Below are 17,055 nucleotides of genomic sequence, written 5' to 3' on the forward strand. Positions count from 1 at the left end.
TATACGTATAATTACTCCACGTGCATTCATTTACACACACACTCTCTTTCTCCCTCTATAAATGAATTGCATCTGGGGAAATGACACCTTAATAAACACTTAATAATGACCTGGTGCAATTTTTATGGTACGTGAAGTAAATATATAAACCTTGTTATCACTCTAATTGATTGACTTAGGCAATTGCTGCTGATTTCATTATCAAAATATTATCACATATTTATGAAAACATTGAAGTGAATGCAATATTGCTCTTAAAAACGATAATGATAACAACTGCCAAAGCACAAACAGAGTTTGTTAGTGTTGTCCTGTCGGACTCCCACAGCTTGTCATAAATGAGTCAAACAAAGAAAGGCCACTTTCTAATATTCACTGAAACTATTACATGAATAGCATACAGTTAAAATTGTTGAGAAACTGTATGCATTTAGCTGTTACCACCTATTTTTTCCTGTAATGGTTATGATTAAGCCACTTACTTTGGGTCAACCACAACTCCAGTAGAACAGGCCGACTTATAAAATAAATTCTGGTATTCTGCTTAAATGCTAGTGAACTTTAACAAAGGTCCTGTCATTCTTTTTTACATTTCATTTGGTGGTGCAGGTTATTAAAATGATCCACTTGCCGGGTTTGGCTATTAACTCTGAAGGCAAGTATTCCTATTCCTATTTGAAGGCTCAAGGTCAGATTTTCCGCAAAATCCAGTGACTGACACCTGCATACGCTCTCCCGAGGCTCTCACTTTGTCTACTGACTTTGCACTCAGCAGCGACAACACTGCAACTTACGACATGGAGTCTGCTAACACTAAGAAACGACCTGCTCCCAGCAAAACACAGACTGCAACAAAAACTCCACATAAGGATAAAAAACAAAAAAAAGTTTTATCTGCTGAAGCTCGTCACGGATCAACACCGGCAGGGCTTTTGAATCATGGAGAAACCTCTGCTTTGTTTTGGGTATAAAAACAGACCCAGAGTTGGCTTTCATCCTATTGGACAGGTAAGCTAACATTACTACAAAGCATGTAAAATATATATATTGATTTTGTGCTTCAGTTGGCTCAAGTTAGATAGCGTTAGCTCGCCAGCTAACGCCAAGTAGTTGTTAATGTGGTCCGGTGCAAAGTTATATCACTTTCACATTACTTCACCAACTAATGCAACCCATGTTACTTTCCTCTGTACCACTGTTATGTCAAAGTGTCAAAGCCTGCAAGAAATGATTTAATGGTAAAAAGCTAATGTGGAGCGATTTGTTTACTATCCCATAGTGATGCGGCCACGAGCAGCCAGCTAACGCTACAGTAGCTCTGCCGCTGTTTGCTTCGTAACGTTCAATTTAGATTTATTGTCTTTTACTGATACTCAGGTACACAGCTTCTCCACCTCTCAGTCGCTGTAACTAACATGACCCACATAATATACAACCCAGTGGAAGAGCCATCGACTAAAACTACAGAAAATTTACTTACTGCGGTCTAACTGCTATAAAGTGTGACACAATCTCGTTATAATATCCAGTCCAGCTCACTAACGTTAACAGTTTCATTATCCAAAACATGTAGCTGTGCTGAAATTGCTGAGCCTCCGGTGACAAATACACAGATAGTAAAGACAGTTACTGAAAGCAGCAGGCGAGCTAACGATGTAGCACGTTGTGTAAATGCAGTGTAACGAGCATGGATTAGTTCAACATCAAGGTGATAAAAATATTACTGTAACTTTGCAGTGGGAGTTTACCTGAGTTTCCACCATGTTGTGTGAATCTGGCTCCCTACCTGTCTATAGCTGCTCTCATTTTGCCTTTTTTCGGGAGTACTGTGCCAATACGCACCGCTAGTGGCCGCTGGAAACTACATAATGCCCCTTTAACAAGAGAAAGAGCAAAGGAATCTAAAGTCTGACTTATCACCTGATAATGGTGATTCACATACCAGGTGGTGTCATAAAGACGTTTATCCAAGCAAAAGAAAGTTATAGCAACGACTAAATAACCGCTAATCTGTAGTGCAATCTCATTGCTTCTGGTTGAAGGTCATGTGCAGTGTTGAGAAAGACAATGCTGGTCTATACACTAGTAAGTGATATAAGTTAGTGAGACAAAGGTTGCAATATGTCATAAGAACATATTTTCAGTGTGAAAGCATAGTGAAGGTATTTAGCTCTGCAGTAAAGAAAAACACTGAACTCGAATAGAATGAATTTGAATAGATGGAAGTAAGGCAAGTATAGTTACCGCTAAATGTTTGATCAAGTCTGGACAATATATAGTCTCACTTAAAAAATCCTAAAGGGAAACTTTGGCTTTAACTTTACCATAAAAGAAACATCTGAGTCATTTAGATTTAAGATAAATGTTTGCCTTACAGGAAAATCTGTCATGTGCCTTAAATGGCAATTGGCTCTGATTCACAATAACATAACATGGTGATGAGATGAGATGATGAGGAAATGAGATTATGTGGTGCACAGACCACCTTTGAGGATTTCTGATATAATTGCGTCAAATGAAATACAAAGAATCAATGTAAATTTATTGACAGCTGCCAATTCTCAATTCTATAAGGTGATTGTGAGAAGACTGAATAACAACTTAAAGAGACCAAATCAAATATTAAAGAACTTAGATTGTCTAACATTATCAACAATTATTTTGGGAAACATGCTGTATTTTGCCTCCAGAATGTTGCACATACTGTAGCTTAATAATATAATATAATAATATACACACATTCAAACACTGTTGTCAGAGGCCACTGTGCAAGGTGCCAACAGCTCATCGGAAACAGAAACTAATCATTCAAACTCACACACCAATGTTACAGCCACAGGGTGCAATTTGGGATTCAGTATCTTGCCCAAGGACTCTTTGACATGCGGTGATCGAGCCACCGATCTTCCGATTAGTAGGCAACCCACTCTACCTCCTAAGCCTTCCACTTTTCCATCCTTCACTGTCAACGTGACAAACAATGTGATATTCTAGTTCTTGTAAACAGCCCCCTCCTCGGCCAACACAAACAATACACATATAGGGAACACTCACAGGACTTTTTTGGTCTCCTTCCTGCGCACAGTAAGGCCAAAGGGGTTGTTTGTCATCTCCAATGTGTTGCTGATGGGGCTGGATGGGTCACTTTTGAGACTGCTGATGTGCTCATGGGGGACCTCAAACCTCGGCCTTTGGGCATCATAGATCTGAAGAGAAGAAACAACCATTTAGGCAGTGTGAGCGTGGCCTCATATCTCACGGTCATGTTCGTACTTTGTTGTGTATATATTGCTATTTCTGTCCTCTTTTGTTCTGTACAGCATTTGTGTTAAACATGCTTTGATAAAAACTGCTTTTGAAATTAATTTGACTAGACTAGATTTATCTCACAATTTCCTCTGTTGCTGGCAAATGTGTATGTGTGGCTGTGAGTGTGAGCTTATGTGCAAGCAAAAAAAAAGGTGTTTAACATAGAGAGAGCAGGGAGAGAGAGGTGGTGTCTGGCAGGGTGTACCTTAAATCGGAGTCGATTGTTTGACTGCATTTCTGCATGAAAGGACAGCTCTTGTATATCACCCCCAAATAAAGAAGGAGAGGCCATTCTCTTCAGTTGGGCTTTTATTTCTGCAAAATGAAACGCATGATAACGCAGGGTTAAATGTTATAATATAGTAAAAACATTTATTTTGAGAAATATACATGTTTAACTACAAAACCCCAAAAATAAAGATGAAATGACACAAAATATAGGTTGGGTAGGGATAGGTTGACAACACTGTAATGTTGCAGTAATGCAGTAAATATTATGCTAAAGCCAGCAGTGGATTAGCTTAGGTTAGCACAAAAAGTGGAAGCAGTAAAACTGCTGTCCAAAGGTAACACAATCCAGCTTTGATTACATTATAAAGCCTACTGTACATCTTGTTTGTGCAATATGTACAAAACACCATAAGTGTTAAAACAACACATTCAAGTATTATAGGTGAATGTGTCCTGGACTTGCTCTTGGCTGGGGGCAGTAACCATTTGTCTGGCAACGTAATGGTGATGACAGGACTCCGAGGTAGTCAAACTGTTTCTTTAACACTTATGTAGGCTACACATCTCTGACACAATTCTTACCAGTGTCCAAGAGGCGTTAAGTGTAAGTTGTCTATTTAAAGCCACATTATTTAGTATTTATATCTTAAAATAATAGCTTCGCAATTATTTTGATGGTACATTGACTTCTATGGCACTGCGTAACATTGAAAATCTATCACGAGAATGGCGTAATGCTTTACTGCACCACATCACATTAACAAAACTCTTTAGCAAGCAAGCTATAAGAAGAAGCAAAAACTATAAAATGTACAATGTAAGTTCTTTGGAAGAAGCTTGATATTGTCAGTATAGATATCATGGTAGAGGCTGCATAGAGACTGAAGAAGACGTTGTCGGAGGGAGCGAGAAAGAGAAAAAGAGAGAGTTGCCGAGCAAGAGACAAGAGAAGAGAATATCCTCATTGACATGAGCTAAATGAACTGAAATTATGCAAGACTAGCAGGCCTTCTTATGGTGGGCTACTCAGTAATAACTTATTAGCCGGCTTGCTATGTCTTGTGTTGTTGCGCTTGCTTGATGTTTGTCTGTGTTAGCAAAGTTGTCCACATGAGCAAAATCAGAGGTTTAGCCGCTAGCAATAAATCTCGAGTTGATGTTAGCAAACTTGCAACAACTGCAACAATAAAAAACAAACTGAAACAGTCCTCAGTTGGATCACTCCAAATAAAATGCATCAGATGAACTGAAATGGGAATCCATCCAAACACAGATTTACCAGTATGATCAAAGGGTGCATTATGCTTATAGTCCTCAGTTGCCTCTGAGGTAAATGGGGGTAATTTGCATTACAGCCTTAAGCGATACCACGGTAGAATGTATGTAAAAATATTAAGACAGTTAAAGAAGAAGTAGTTTCATTTGTTATGTATCAGTTAAAGTCCCTGTTAAATAACATCAAGACTTTATCAGGTGAACCAAGAGATTTTATTGTTTGCGATGGCTATGCCAGGAGGCATTACATTTTTGAGTTGTCTATCTGTCTGTCCGTCCCATTCTCATGAACGCAATATCTCACTGTGACCTCAGAAAACCTGTTTTTGGCCATAACTCAAGAATTGCAGTTGGTTGGACAATGAAGTGGTGACACTTTCACTCAAAGGCCATTGTGACCTTAAAATAGGTTTTTAACCCTAATTTGGCTAAATTGGGTGATTGCAGATTTCACATACATGTTGACTGGGACAATAATGAGTAAACAATAACTAGCACAGTAAAGGCTTTGCTCCATCACAGTCATTCTGGCTTTCACTTAATTCCTTTCCCGCAAAACTTTTGCCCAACAGAATTGGGAAATTGTTTATTTAAACCAGTATGAATATTACTTGCATAAAAATTAGGTTATACTGATGCATAACACATCTATTATAAATCTTTCATTTGATCTATCTCCCAGACATAGCGCAGCTAAACTGCAACTTGGTTGGCTGTGGCATACAACAGCGGGGCAGCTGATAATATTCCTCTCCACAAAACAATTCTCCAAATATTATTTTGTCCTTTAAGAAAATGTTCTTGTTGTTATTCAGAAATGTGACTGAAAAAGCTATAGTTCAGACTTCAATGTCCAGTGGTTCTTCTTGCTTTTACACAATAACTGAGTTCACATAAGACAGTGAAATCAAGCAGAAAATGGATTGCATGCAAGAAAATTATGTTTTCTGAAATGCCATCCATGTCATATTTAACAGTAAACCAGGCCTTAGGCAAAGTAAGTGAAAAGGGAAAAACAATGTAAAGACAGACGTCTAGATTGAAAGAATCTTTAGCAGTTAGAATGAAAAAAATCAGCTAACTAGAAAGATAAATATTTTCATCACTTAGTGAGCACATGAGTTGGGGTAGAGGGGTAGAGAGAGGGGAAAGAGGGATTTACCATATAGGTTTGGTTTCTCCACTGATTCCACTGTGTATCCATGGTTGGTTGAGAAGAAACACCAGGGGACATTTCTCTCATCCAGTGGACTCCAGCAGCATCCACGCTGCTCACATTGTAGCTGTTCAGGTAGGAAGGTTGGTGTTGTTTTCATTATCATCATCCACTTTACTATTATTGACACTACTGCTACTAAAAACAATGTTGTTATCATTATTATCAGCATCACCATTGTTCTAATTATCGTTATAAACAGGATAACAAAAGTCATAAACAACAACACTATTTCAATATTGACAATACTAAGAAAGAATTGAGTTGCTGAATGAGTTAACCAGTCATTATTGAATCTTAAATGCCTGTTCTGTTTAAGGTCTTTGGAAAAACTTTTTCCACAAACCTTACTTTGACTTTTTGGAAACGATAGTGACTCATACCTTTGAGGCTCCAGCATCAGGGAAACAGTCTACTCTTTCAGCCGTAAGAATGCTGGGACACTGAGGAACGAATACGTCAGTAGTTTCTGCCAAAAGATGAAATGTTTACTTAAAACAAACAATAAAAGTGAAAACCCAGCAATCCTACCATAAAGACATTTGTATATTCAGTAGTTTAATAACTATACCCATGTACGCAAAGAACTGATTTCAATGTTTTCATGAACTATGACTGAAAATATCATGTTTTGTGATTGTTACTTACAATGTGTAACAATATGTGATGTTGGTATATTTTAATGAGCTGTGGTCAGTATTTCTATAAGCTTGAAGGTATGTTACCTGGAAATTGTGATCAATTGCTTGTGGCTTTTGACTGGAAAAGAGTAATGATTATTACTTTATGTAGCCAGGTGAACCAGGGGTACATAGTTCAATAGTGTTATGTGGGTTATAATCTTATGTAATTGCTGGTGGGATTACTGTAGTGATAACGTTCCTCTCTATTTAATGGCACTGTCACTTTAAGAGTACTACATGGGATGGATCGTGTGAGAGGGTAGAGTTTCCAACGGGACAAGGGGAAAACGGAAGTGTCGGGCCCTGCGGTGTAGAGAAACAGCAATGGATGTACTTTATTGATACAGAAGATATCTCCATAAACCATGGAAAAGTACATTAATAATCCTTGAGATCGGCAGACGGAAGAGTGAATTAGCTAGAGGACCAGGGTAGATGCATGAGACCTGGGTGTCCCAGCTTATTCCATGTCAATTGATAGCCGAGTGAGTGTGTGTGTGTGTATCTTTGCCACGAGGGGAAGAGACTGACCAGCGGCGACAGCAGGGGAGATACACATTCCTGGTGTGAGTGTGTGGGCGTGTCCTAAGGGCGCACACTGCACATTAGAACAAAAAGGCCAATACTGTTGTCTAGTCTTGACTGTTTTCTAGAGTGACTGTTGTCTAGTCTAGAGTGGTGTTATCTAGTCTAGATTAATTAATTAAATTAATTAATTATTAAAAGGCGCCTCTCAACAACTCCACAACCACCACTTTTACATGTCAAATTTAATCTACGCTATTCACTGACCATTGCTAAGCAACTCAGGTGAATGTGTGGCAACACTCCCATCCTCACAGTCACCACTATGACCATAAGTGAACATACGTGTATGCAGGATATATTGGTGGCTGGCTAGCCTGTATAATATGAGTTTCAAAGTTTCACAGGCGGAACATGATGAAGGTTTAGGGCTAATGTTTTAGCTGTGTTTAAGTTTAAGTAAGTGTGTTCACCTACCATCTTTAAGGACTCCAGGTTCCGTGGTGGCAAACAAAATTATGAAGGTGATGGCTGCCACAGACATCAATGCAAACATGACCATTAGAGCCACCTCCAAACCCGAGAACCGCCTTTTTCCCATCTAACGCACACACACAAGCAAATGTATACACACATACACAGAGAGTGATTACAAAGGCCAACATCATTAACACCCAATAATGACACCAAGTTTACTAAAGGCAAGGTCTCATAAACGTCCCTGCTTAATGTGGCCCATTGGCAGGACACACACACACACACACACACACACACACACAAAACAACCAAAATATAGTAAACACAGATCTGACACACATATTTTCCTTGCATTAACCTTGGATTCTGCGAAATCTTTCTGAAGTTGAGAAAAAGCACAAAACTGAAAAGAGAATTTAAGAAAAGGAGTAGAACAAAACCCGGCAGGCTGGGTCTAGTCTTTGCAAAGGTACCCATCATATCACTCAAGCAATTAGGCTTCACTCCAATGTACTCAAAAACAAGGTGAATGTGTGTAGGTATGTGTCTGTTTGGTTGAGTGAGAGGCTTATTGCCATACAGTTTAATGTGCTGTAAAGAGCAAGCAAGAGAGACACAGAGCCAAACGAGTGCATGCCCCCCAGCCCCCGCACATCATACAGAAGCACTGAGAAGCGTCTGAAAACATGTAATATGACACCTACACACACAGACGTAGAAAAAGACACACAGACATTTATACAGTACAAATCCTTTACCCTGTCCCATTTTCCATTTAACTAAGTGCCTAAAAATAGCTTTCACCCATAACAGCCTATCATTTTACTTCTCCCAACACAGAGACATTGTGATACATGTAGTTGCACACACACTTGAGAACAAACAGGGGCTGCACCGTTGGGGCTCCCATTAGTACAGGCAGTTTAGAATATTATCTGACATTTCATTTGAACTTTTACTTAATACCTTTAGTTCACTGGTTACTTTGAGACATGAAAGTTAATGTCAGCCCAAGAAGGGGGTATATCACCTGTAATAATGTTAAAGACTGGCATAATAAGTGTGGACCAGTGCTGTATGCATCCGGAAAAAAAAGAAGAAAATCTGTCTACATATCAGTATTCAAAACCCTCCATAGACATCTGTTCCTCAGGGCTGCAATGCAATTTACAGTGTATTATTTACTCTACTGGCAAAGAGCTACACATAACCAACATTATCATTAACAAACTTGGTCACAGTCTGTCCACAGTAATGTGGATAGAACTGCATAATACAAACATCTGCAAGCTAGAGAAAGTTGAAAAAAGAAATAAACGATGGCAGTTAAACTGAACAGTGATGTGTTTCATCCAAGTCTGAATCCATAACAAGAATTATTTTTTGAATGTAATTTTTTATTTATTATTCATTATCATACAGTTATGTTGTAAATATTTAAAGAAAATAATCCCACAGTATCAAATTGTAATTAATGCTGCATCATCCACAAATGCTATAATTTACAATATATTGTAGAGAGTGTTTACTTATTGTTGAGTACAATATAAATGTAACATGAAATTAAGATTATTAATTGAACAGATACACAACATAGAGCTGCAGTCTTACCTCCTCCTCCTTCTAATGTTAAGGGCAAAGTGCTTGCTGAGTTCAAGTGAGATGGTGCCTTATAATCCACAGGATGGATTGTGGTCATGGGGGCTCACCACTTCTTTACTGCTTAGTGTGTGTGTGTGTGTGTGTGTTTTACAGTCTCCACATGTAGACCCCAAAGCTATAAAATGTCAGATAACCATCTACAGTCTGAGGAAACAACTGCAGACTAAAATCCCTCATATCTACTTGTTACAATCAATCCTGCTATCATGTTTGATTTAGTGCTTATGAGTGTGAGTGTGTGTGTATGTGTGTGCACATGCATACTTTTACAGTTATAATTTACCAAACGATTATTGTGTATTTATGTCGTTTTATGTGAGCTGTGACTCAGCACAAGTAATCATTAGCCCAGTGTTACCACATCACCACTTCTCAGTCATTGACACATACACACTGGCACACGTTTGATCATCATATACTGCGACACTTTTTACATGACACCACTTTGAAACAATAGAACTATTTCTTATTAATGGCATTTGTGTGCTCCATTGGGGATTTCGTAGGGCAGCTTTGGTTATTAGCAAATATCAAACATATTTAGTAATATCAATAAGTTGGTAATATTACTGAAATTATTCATAAAGATTAATCATTACAGGGCACCACCCTGGGATCAGGGTGCTTAGAGTAGATAATAGTGGTTTACTGGCAGATAAACTACTATTATCTATTCTAAGCACAATCATAGCATAAAATCAACAAATGGAGTGAGTCCTCCATTTTTGTTCCCACCATGTTTAAGCTTTGCCTGTCCTCACCAAGATGTCATTGAGCACAACTGTGTTAGGCTACCACGCTACCTGTGGGTTCCAGGTGTATGTGTGTGGATGCATGCAAGGTGTGTAGGGGTGTGTGTGTGTGTAGGTTATTAGAGGAAGATAGAAAAGGCACACAAGGTACATATAATGCTGAGTGTCGCAACAAGACACAATAATTACCACTTTATCACTCAGAAACCCAGCAGTGACCTTATGTTTGGTAGCAGTCTTACTGGACTTTTGTCTGATAAAGCACAGTTACTTTTACTCACAGTGGCAGAAATGGATGCAAGTAAAGGCCCAGTGGCATGGAACCGATACAACAATGAAACATGCTAGGCACCGAAGCACATTAACAGTAAACAGGACACGGTGGCAAATTATTTCCCACAGCAAAGTAAAAATTCACAACAATGAAGCTCAGGTTCCAATGACACAGTTATTAACCTATCTCTGCCCAGACACAAGCCTCTTACTTGAGATCACTCTTGTTAGCGATGTAATTAGTTCAGTCTGTACTGACGACAAGGTTCAACGGCAAAACGGGTCCTTTGGCAGCAGAGGAAAACAGCAGAGTCTACTTTGTGGGGGAGAGCAGTGAGCAGCGGTTATCCTTCACTTTGTGAAGAAAACATTTAAATCTTCCTTCTGCAGGTATGAGAATGTTATGTGGAGTATAACAATCCTCTTAGGGAACCAAAAATATGTTTAGCAAACACAAACAAGTCTGTTTCTCGTCCAGCGAGTTATGACCCTCACCTAGGGAAAATAAAGTTCAACACTGAATGAATGAATGTGCTCCCTCCTATAGGTTTGGTGAAATCATGGCTGTGCCACAGGAGGCTCATGCGCTCCTGTGGGGCTCGTCCAGTAGGAATCCAGGATTTGAATTAAACTTAAATCTCACACTGTGGCGCTGTTTCTTTGTTCAAGGTGTTTTTCCTTACATTTATTTTACATATGCCAACAGCTCCAATCAAGAAACATTCAAGACGGATTGAAATCTAATTATTCAAACTAACTACAGAAGACTGTGTGGATTTCATTCATCGATGGTCTGTCTACTCTTTCCTTGTGATAGCAGATAAGGCTACACTAACATAACAATGAAGACGTTCTGTTTCATCAAAGCAACAAGGAAAAAGGACTCCAGTGAGTATCACACATACGATCAAATACAAGGCTCACAGAGGTGCTGTCGCATTTATCTGATCCCTGCTCCCCACCCAAATATAGAGTAAAAGGAATAAAAGGTGTCTCATCACAGAGCAGAGATGGGGACTTGAGTTTCAGACTCGAACTCGAGTCGCACTTAAGTTGCACACATACTGACTTCAGACTCGACTTGAGACTCGTCCTCAAAAGACTTAAGACTTGAATTGGACTCGAGGGGCGGGACTCTGGAACAATGTTTATTTTTTATGAAACGTCTAATGAGCTTGCTGTTATACCCTACGTAACACGTAGTATTAGCTGCGCATGGCCACATGTGAAAGAAGACAACTGCTGTGCAATAATCATAAACTTTGGCTTTGAAACCTCATACAATAAGACCCGAACAAAAGAAGCGCTGAATGCAAAATAGGTTAGTAACCTGAGATTAGTAAACATGTTAAGCCCAGCATAACGTTAGCTTGCTTCTTGCTTTAGCTACAACCTAGGGGGGAGGTTAACCCCCAACTGTCAAAACGCTGTTACAAAAAGCTGAGCGAGCATTTGTTTACTTGCCAAACTTGTGGTAGTGGATTAACGTAATCATTTACATCCCGCTGGCTCCCAATTATTAATGTTAGCTGCAAACAGGTTACAGGTTTATTGTTGCTCATGTAACATTATAGTTTTATTTAAGGCTACACTGGTTTGAGAGTCTGGGGAATGTGTTAGCTTACAGTAGTCATTAATTGCATTGCACATTACATGGTTGTGCTCTGTAAGTGAAAAACAGTTTACAGTTACAGAATTCCGTATAGCTAAGCCGCCTGGATTGAACGCAGTAGGTTATACAACATTCATTATAGCCACGAGTGACTAGACACTTGACTTGGACTCTTGCTCAGAGACTTGAGACTTGACTTGGACTCTTGCTCAGAGAATTGAGACTTGACTTGGACTCTAGCTCAAAGACTTGAGCATCTCTGTCACAGAGCTATGCTTGTAATCACAGAACTAGAGTTATTATGTGTAACTATTGCTAATTTTTGCATAGGTATATTAAAACTACTACCTACTATACTGGCAGTACGTATTTGGCCTACATTCAGTATGTAGAATGTAGTATGCAAACAAAAGCAAAATCTGCAGTATGCCAAAGATAGCAGGGTGTCGTACACAGGGCGTAGGAATGACTTTGAACCTGGGGGGAATGCTGAATTGCTAGGGGGTTTCAAGGGCATGCTTGTGAACACAGAACTGTCTTCAATGCAAACCCTGATGAAATGCCATTGGCCTAACAAAAGTCTTTTTACTACGTGAGTTTTAGAATATACTATATCTAGTAGCTATCCATACAACTTACAAGCTCGCCCTCCTCAGTTTATTCTATTCCTACTCCCATGACCTCTGTCCTCTTCCTCTTAAAATACTGCAGGATGCTCATCTCTGTGTGAACATTTTAACTACTATTAAATTGTTTATGGACACGTAGCAGTGACACATACACACCTCAGGACACAAGTTTGTAAGGCCAACGGTGGTCACAGATAGGGGCAAACAAATAGCCCAGGAGTTTGTTGGGGGCTCTGGGTCTTTAGAGACCTTTATTCCTGTATTCTTGAGAATTTTCTGCAAGTAGAGTACAAAACTAAATGAGCCTTTAAAATACATTTTCAAAACCAGAAACACCTGTTTAACTCTCCTATAAAGAAATCAACTCAGCTGAGTCATTGTGTACAATAAATAAATAAATAAATAAGCCATATCATCATCAATCTTACCATAAACTGGTGCTTTGGGCAGTGCTGGCTTTGATTCTGTTCTGCTATTGCCCTTATCTATTGCCCTATTGCTGTCTGTCTCATGTTCACCATGTTAGCCCCTTTTATTATGAACACGTAGCCAACCAAACCACTTATATTGCAATAACACAAGCAGCCAATACAATCTGATTATTCCTAAAGCATCTATGAACATAATCTTTACAACGCAACAAATTATTGTGGCAGTAACACGAGAGCACCTCCTTGTTGAGTCAAAGTAAACCTACATAGAGAAAGCTGTGCATCATGCGTAAAGCCAACAGGACTGTTTTATCCACCCATATTTTCTCTCTCTCTCTGTGCATCTCAAAAATGATTGTTTCCTGAATAAATAACAGCTGGTAGCTGCTGAGTGAAAGCCAAGATTAGTTTCACCGGTGACATTCTGTTTATGGATTCACCGTCGGACATCGCTATAAAACAAATACTAATCAATGTGAAAGAACAAAAGAAAGTGATGCTCTTTTCAACAACAGGGTACTGTTAATATATCAGAATCAATCCAGGGATGATCAGACTTACATGTTACAGTGTGAAGTCTACATTTGCTCTGCGGAGACTAAATACCTTTTTAATATGTCATAAATGGAAAGTGAAAGTGTTTCACTTTCCAGCTTGTTAAAGAGCGACGCAGGCTGTTTTCTAACACGGCCACCAGTGCCATGGTGTGCGCTCACTGGATTTCAGTTCAATAGTATTAGTAGAACAATAAAGCCTTAAACTTTTTTTTTTTTAAATGTGACCTTTATTTAATCATGCAGTCTCAACAAGCGACCAATGTTGAAATGGTGAACAGCAACATCTCAGTGTCAGTGGTGGACAAGGAGGAATGCTGCTCTGTCTTCAACGTCAGAGCTGAACAAATTCCACACTGCCTGTTGATTTATTTTGTTAGGCTAGAAAGGACTGCAAACCTATGGTTTAAATTGTGTACAGTTTCTATGGCCAGACATCCATCCATGCCAATGCACTCAGAAGTTCAGTGATGGCTTCAGTCCATGTCATCCCAATAAACAGAACGGAGAGGATCAACTCAGTGAGCTATTCACTATCTAGAGGCACAATTATCTGCTCTTCTAAAACAGAGCTTGATTGCCATGGACCATTTGATCGAAGAAGCCAAGATGAGCTCTGAGTAAGTGCGTGCATGTGCTCGTCTCACCTACATGCACCCATGTAGATGAGACAGTGAAAGACAGTGGGGTTAAAGGGCTTTCATCAAGTGTTTCAAGTTTTTCAATTAATTTTAAGATACCATTGCATGTGCACACATGTCGTTCTTTCCTTGTCTGTCTCCCATTATACTTTTACAACACCTCCCACATTTTAACACTTAACAATTTAAAGAAGTTGCAATATATTGCTCACCAGTCTTGCTAGCAGTACCACTTGAGCTAGCTAGAGCTGAATCCGAGGTGTAGGGGGAGGCATTCGTCTTCACACTCACAAGTTTTTAATATATTTTTTTTAATTATTAACACTTTATTAACACATATTTCTAAGGCATAGGGCCTCTAAAAATAACTGTTTATAAATAAAGCGAATTTTACCAATGGAAAGACGTTAGAAACTATAGATCTCGAGTTCATTCCAAATTGTAACTTTTTTAATCGGTGCAAACTTTTATGCTGGTGCACCGATGCGAATCGGTGAATCTCAACATCCCTAAAAAGTAGCCGTTCTGCTCAGTTTTCTCTCCCTAAGAGTTCAATTGCACTCTGCCACTGCCAATTTCAGGTGCTCTCCCTCTAGAATGCAGTGCCAGCCGATTTCAATAGAACAAACTGAAATTGGCAATTCACTCCCTTGTATCGATCCAGTCACTTTAAACTAGGCACTCAACATTGAGAGCTGCCAGCCATCCAAGTTTATATATGTGTGCTTGTGTGTGTTTTTGTTTATGTGCACACGGGTATGACGAGGAACCCTCACAGGTATCCTGGAGACATGTGCTGCTAGGGATCTTTTTCTTTTGCAATGTTTTATAATTCCACGTTCCTATTTTGTAACTCTGTTCTTGAACACAATAAAATACAACAGGTGTCAATGTTAAACGTGTTTCTCCTGATTTTTATCTGGCCTTGTGTCTCTACACTAAATAATTATTTCCAGTGATAAATGCCAGGTCTATTAATAATTGACCATATGAAATTATAGCAACTAATGTTGTAATGCACACTCTAGGTCTAAGTTTCCATGACGTGACTGTTCTGCCACACAACACTCACAGCCTAATAATTTGTTTTCCCAAACCAATCATTTTTACCCTTGAACACACGCTTATATAAGTGTACAAATGAAAACTGTCAAATTGTGTGTGTGCCACAAAGAATATGCATCTGTTTCTTTGATCTTCACTGTATTTTCAGCGTGCATGATAATGAACACACGTGTTGCAAAGAAAGCACAGTGAAGTTTTCTCTCTGCATGTGCCGTTGTGTTTGAGGCCAGATTAGAGGTGTATGTGTGTGATCTGTGTTAGGCAACGGTGCCAAGTTGAAAGGAGTTAGTTAGCATGCAAAGACTCTATGTCTTTAATTTAGCAGTGGCTGAGAACTACAGTAATAACCTCACATTAACTGTGGAGACTCTCACTACCCTCAACAAATCAAATACATTGACAAAAGCTAAACAGTCATGTGCTTAGCCAAGTACACTGTTAAGCTATGTGAAGCTGCAATGTTACAATGATCAGGTATGTTACCCGTTTGTAAAGGAAGAAGTTGCTTTGGCGTGCTCCTTGTTAGCAGGCCATTCTGTTGTGGATGGGCCAAGCAGAGAGGAACTGTGGTCTTGATTGCGGTCTTTTGCTGTGCTGAACCGGCCTTTTCACTTTAGAGTTAGCTGCTCGGTGCTAAGCTACTCCGTTGCTCTTGTTGCTTGTTTGGCTGTGTATCTGCTCCAAGCAGGACACAGCTGCAATGGATGAGTACAGGAGGGAATGAAAAAAACAGAGCACAAAGGGCAGCAGACCCTTTATTGACCTGATGACATCACAGGTCACACTGACCAATGATAGCTGAAGACTGGGATTGACTGAATGGCTCAGTTTCATAAACAAAAGTTCAGTTTAGGTCACAGAAATTAGGTTGGGTTTGAACACCCAGAGTGTTAGCAGTTGGCTTGAAGCTATCTGTTTTAGTACGAAGTTCCCCTAAAATTCCTGATTTCATTTGCGCAAACTAATATTGCTAAATTATTGCATTCAATCCATGCACTCTCTTTCTCATATATTTTTAAAAAGACATTGTTTGAACACTCACTGCTTGTCCTGCTAGCTTTGGCTGTTCAATGCACACAAGTCACAGTGTAATATATGTAGTTACATGGAGTTTGAATGTAGACTGAGATACATGGCAATACAAGATTTGTCTGTTAACAATTTGACATCTCTATATCTTTGGTATAACAGATAGTGAGTGCAGCAGAAAAAGATAGAAAAAGTGGGAGAGAGAGAGACGTGACATGCAGCAAAGGACTAAGCCTTAATGGTACATGCTCTACCAGGTGACTGCTGGGGCTCCCCAGCACCTCCTTTGTTGACTCACCTCTTCAAATGGAGGTTCCACACCCACGTACAAAGTCTGTCTAGTGCTTGAGAAACACCAGCCTATTTTGTTAGCATTCTTAGCAATTACTCTTTCCCTTACATATAATTTCATTAATGCCATTGCTCAGAGACTTTGTTCTCAGCAGTGTTCATTTCAGGTATCACAATAGCCACCTGCTGAGATTAACGCATATGCTTAGCAGAACAGAATGTCAATAGAACAATGACATAGTATAGTACAATACAATGACATCTCACTTAACACCAGTGATAAAGAGTCTCGCTCGAGGAATCTGCAATTTAGAGAGTTGTTTCCTTAAATGTAGGTCTACCTCCTTAACAAGCATATATGTTCTGTTGGTAGCATAATGGGGAGATGTAATTATAGTCC

At 39.3% G+C, this 17,055-nt stretch overlaps 1 protein-coding gene across 2 annotated transcripts in view; it reads right to left on the minus strand.

Annotated features, from left to right (window-relative positions):
• The window catches only part of si (sucrase-isomaltase (alpha-glucosidase)), an 85,544-nt gene extending 69,511 nt beyond the window's left edge, over positions 1-16,033 (minus strand). Inside the window, exons 1-6 of one of the 2 annotated variants that reach the window (XM_038693779.1) lie at positions 15,819-16,033; positions 7,717-7,840; positions 6,415-6,500; positions 5,978-6,098; positions 3,515-3,624; positions 3,055-3,206 (exon numbers count right to left, since the gene is read on the minus strand). In XM_038693779.1, the coding sequence (XP_038549707.1) occupies positions 3,055-3,206; positions 3,515-3,624; positions 5,978-6,098; positions 6,415-6,500; positions 7,717-7,840 (593 nt within the window). In that variant the 5' untranslated portion in view covers positions 15,819-16,033. Of the gene's footprint in view, positions 1-3,054; positions 3,207-3,514; positions 3,625-5,977; positions 6,099-6,414; positions 6,501-7,716; positions 7,860-15,818 lie in introns of those variants that run through there. The other variant, XM_038693780.1, reaches the window with a different exon arrangement.
• Positions 16,034-17,055: the final 1,022 nt, after the last annotated feature.

This window comes from Micropterus salmoides, unplaced genomic scaffold (assembly GCF_014851395.1).
Source record: "Micropterus salmoides isolate LMB-PRFRI ecotype aquatic unplaced genomic scaffold, ASM1485139v1 Ms_hic_scaffold_3, whole genome shotgun sequence".
NCBI classification, from domain to species: domain Eukaryota; kingdom Metazoa; phylum Chordata; class Actinopteri; order Centrarchiformes; family Centrarchidae; genus Micropterus; species Micropterus salmoides.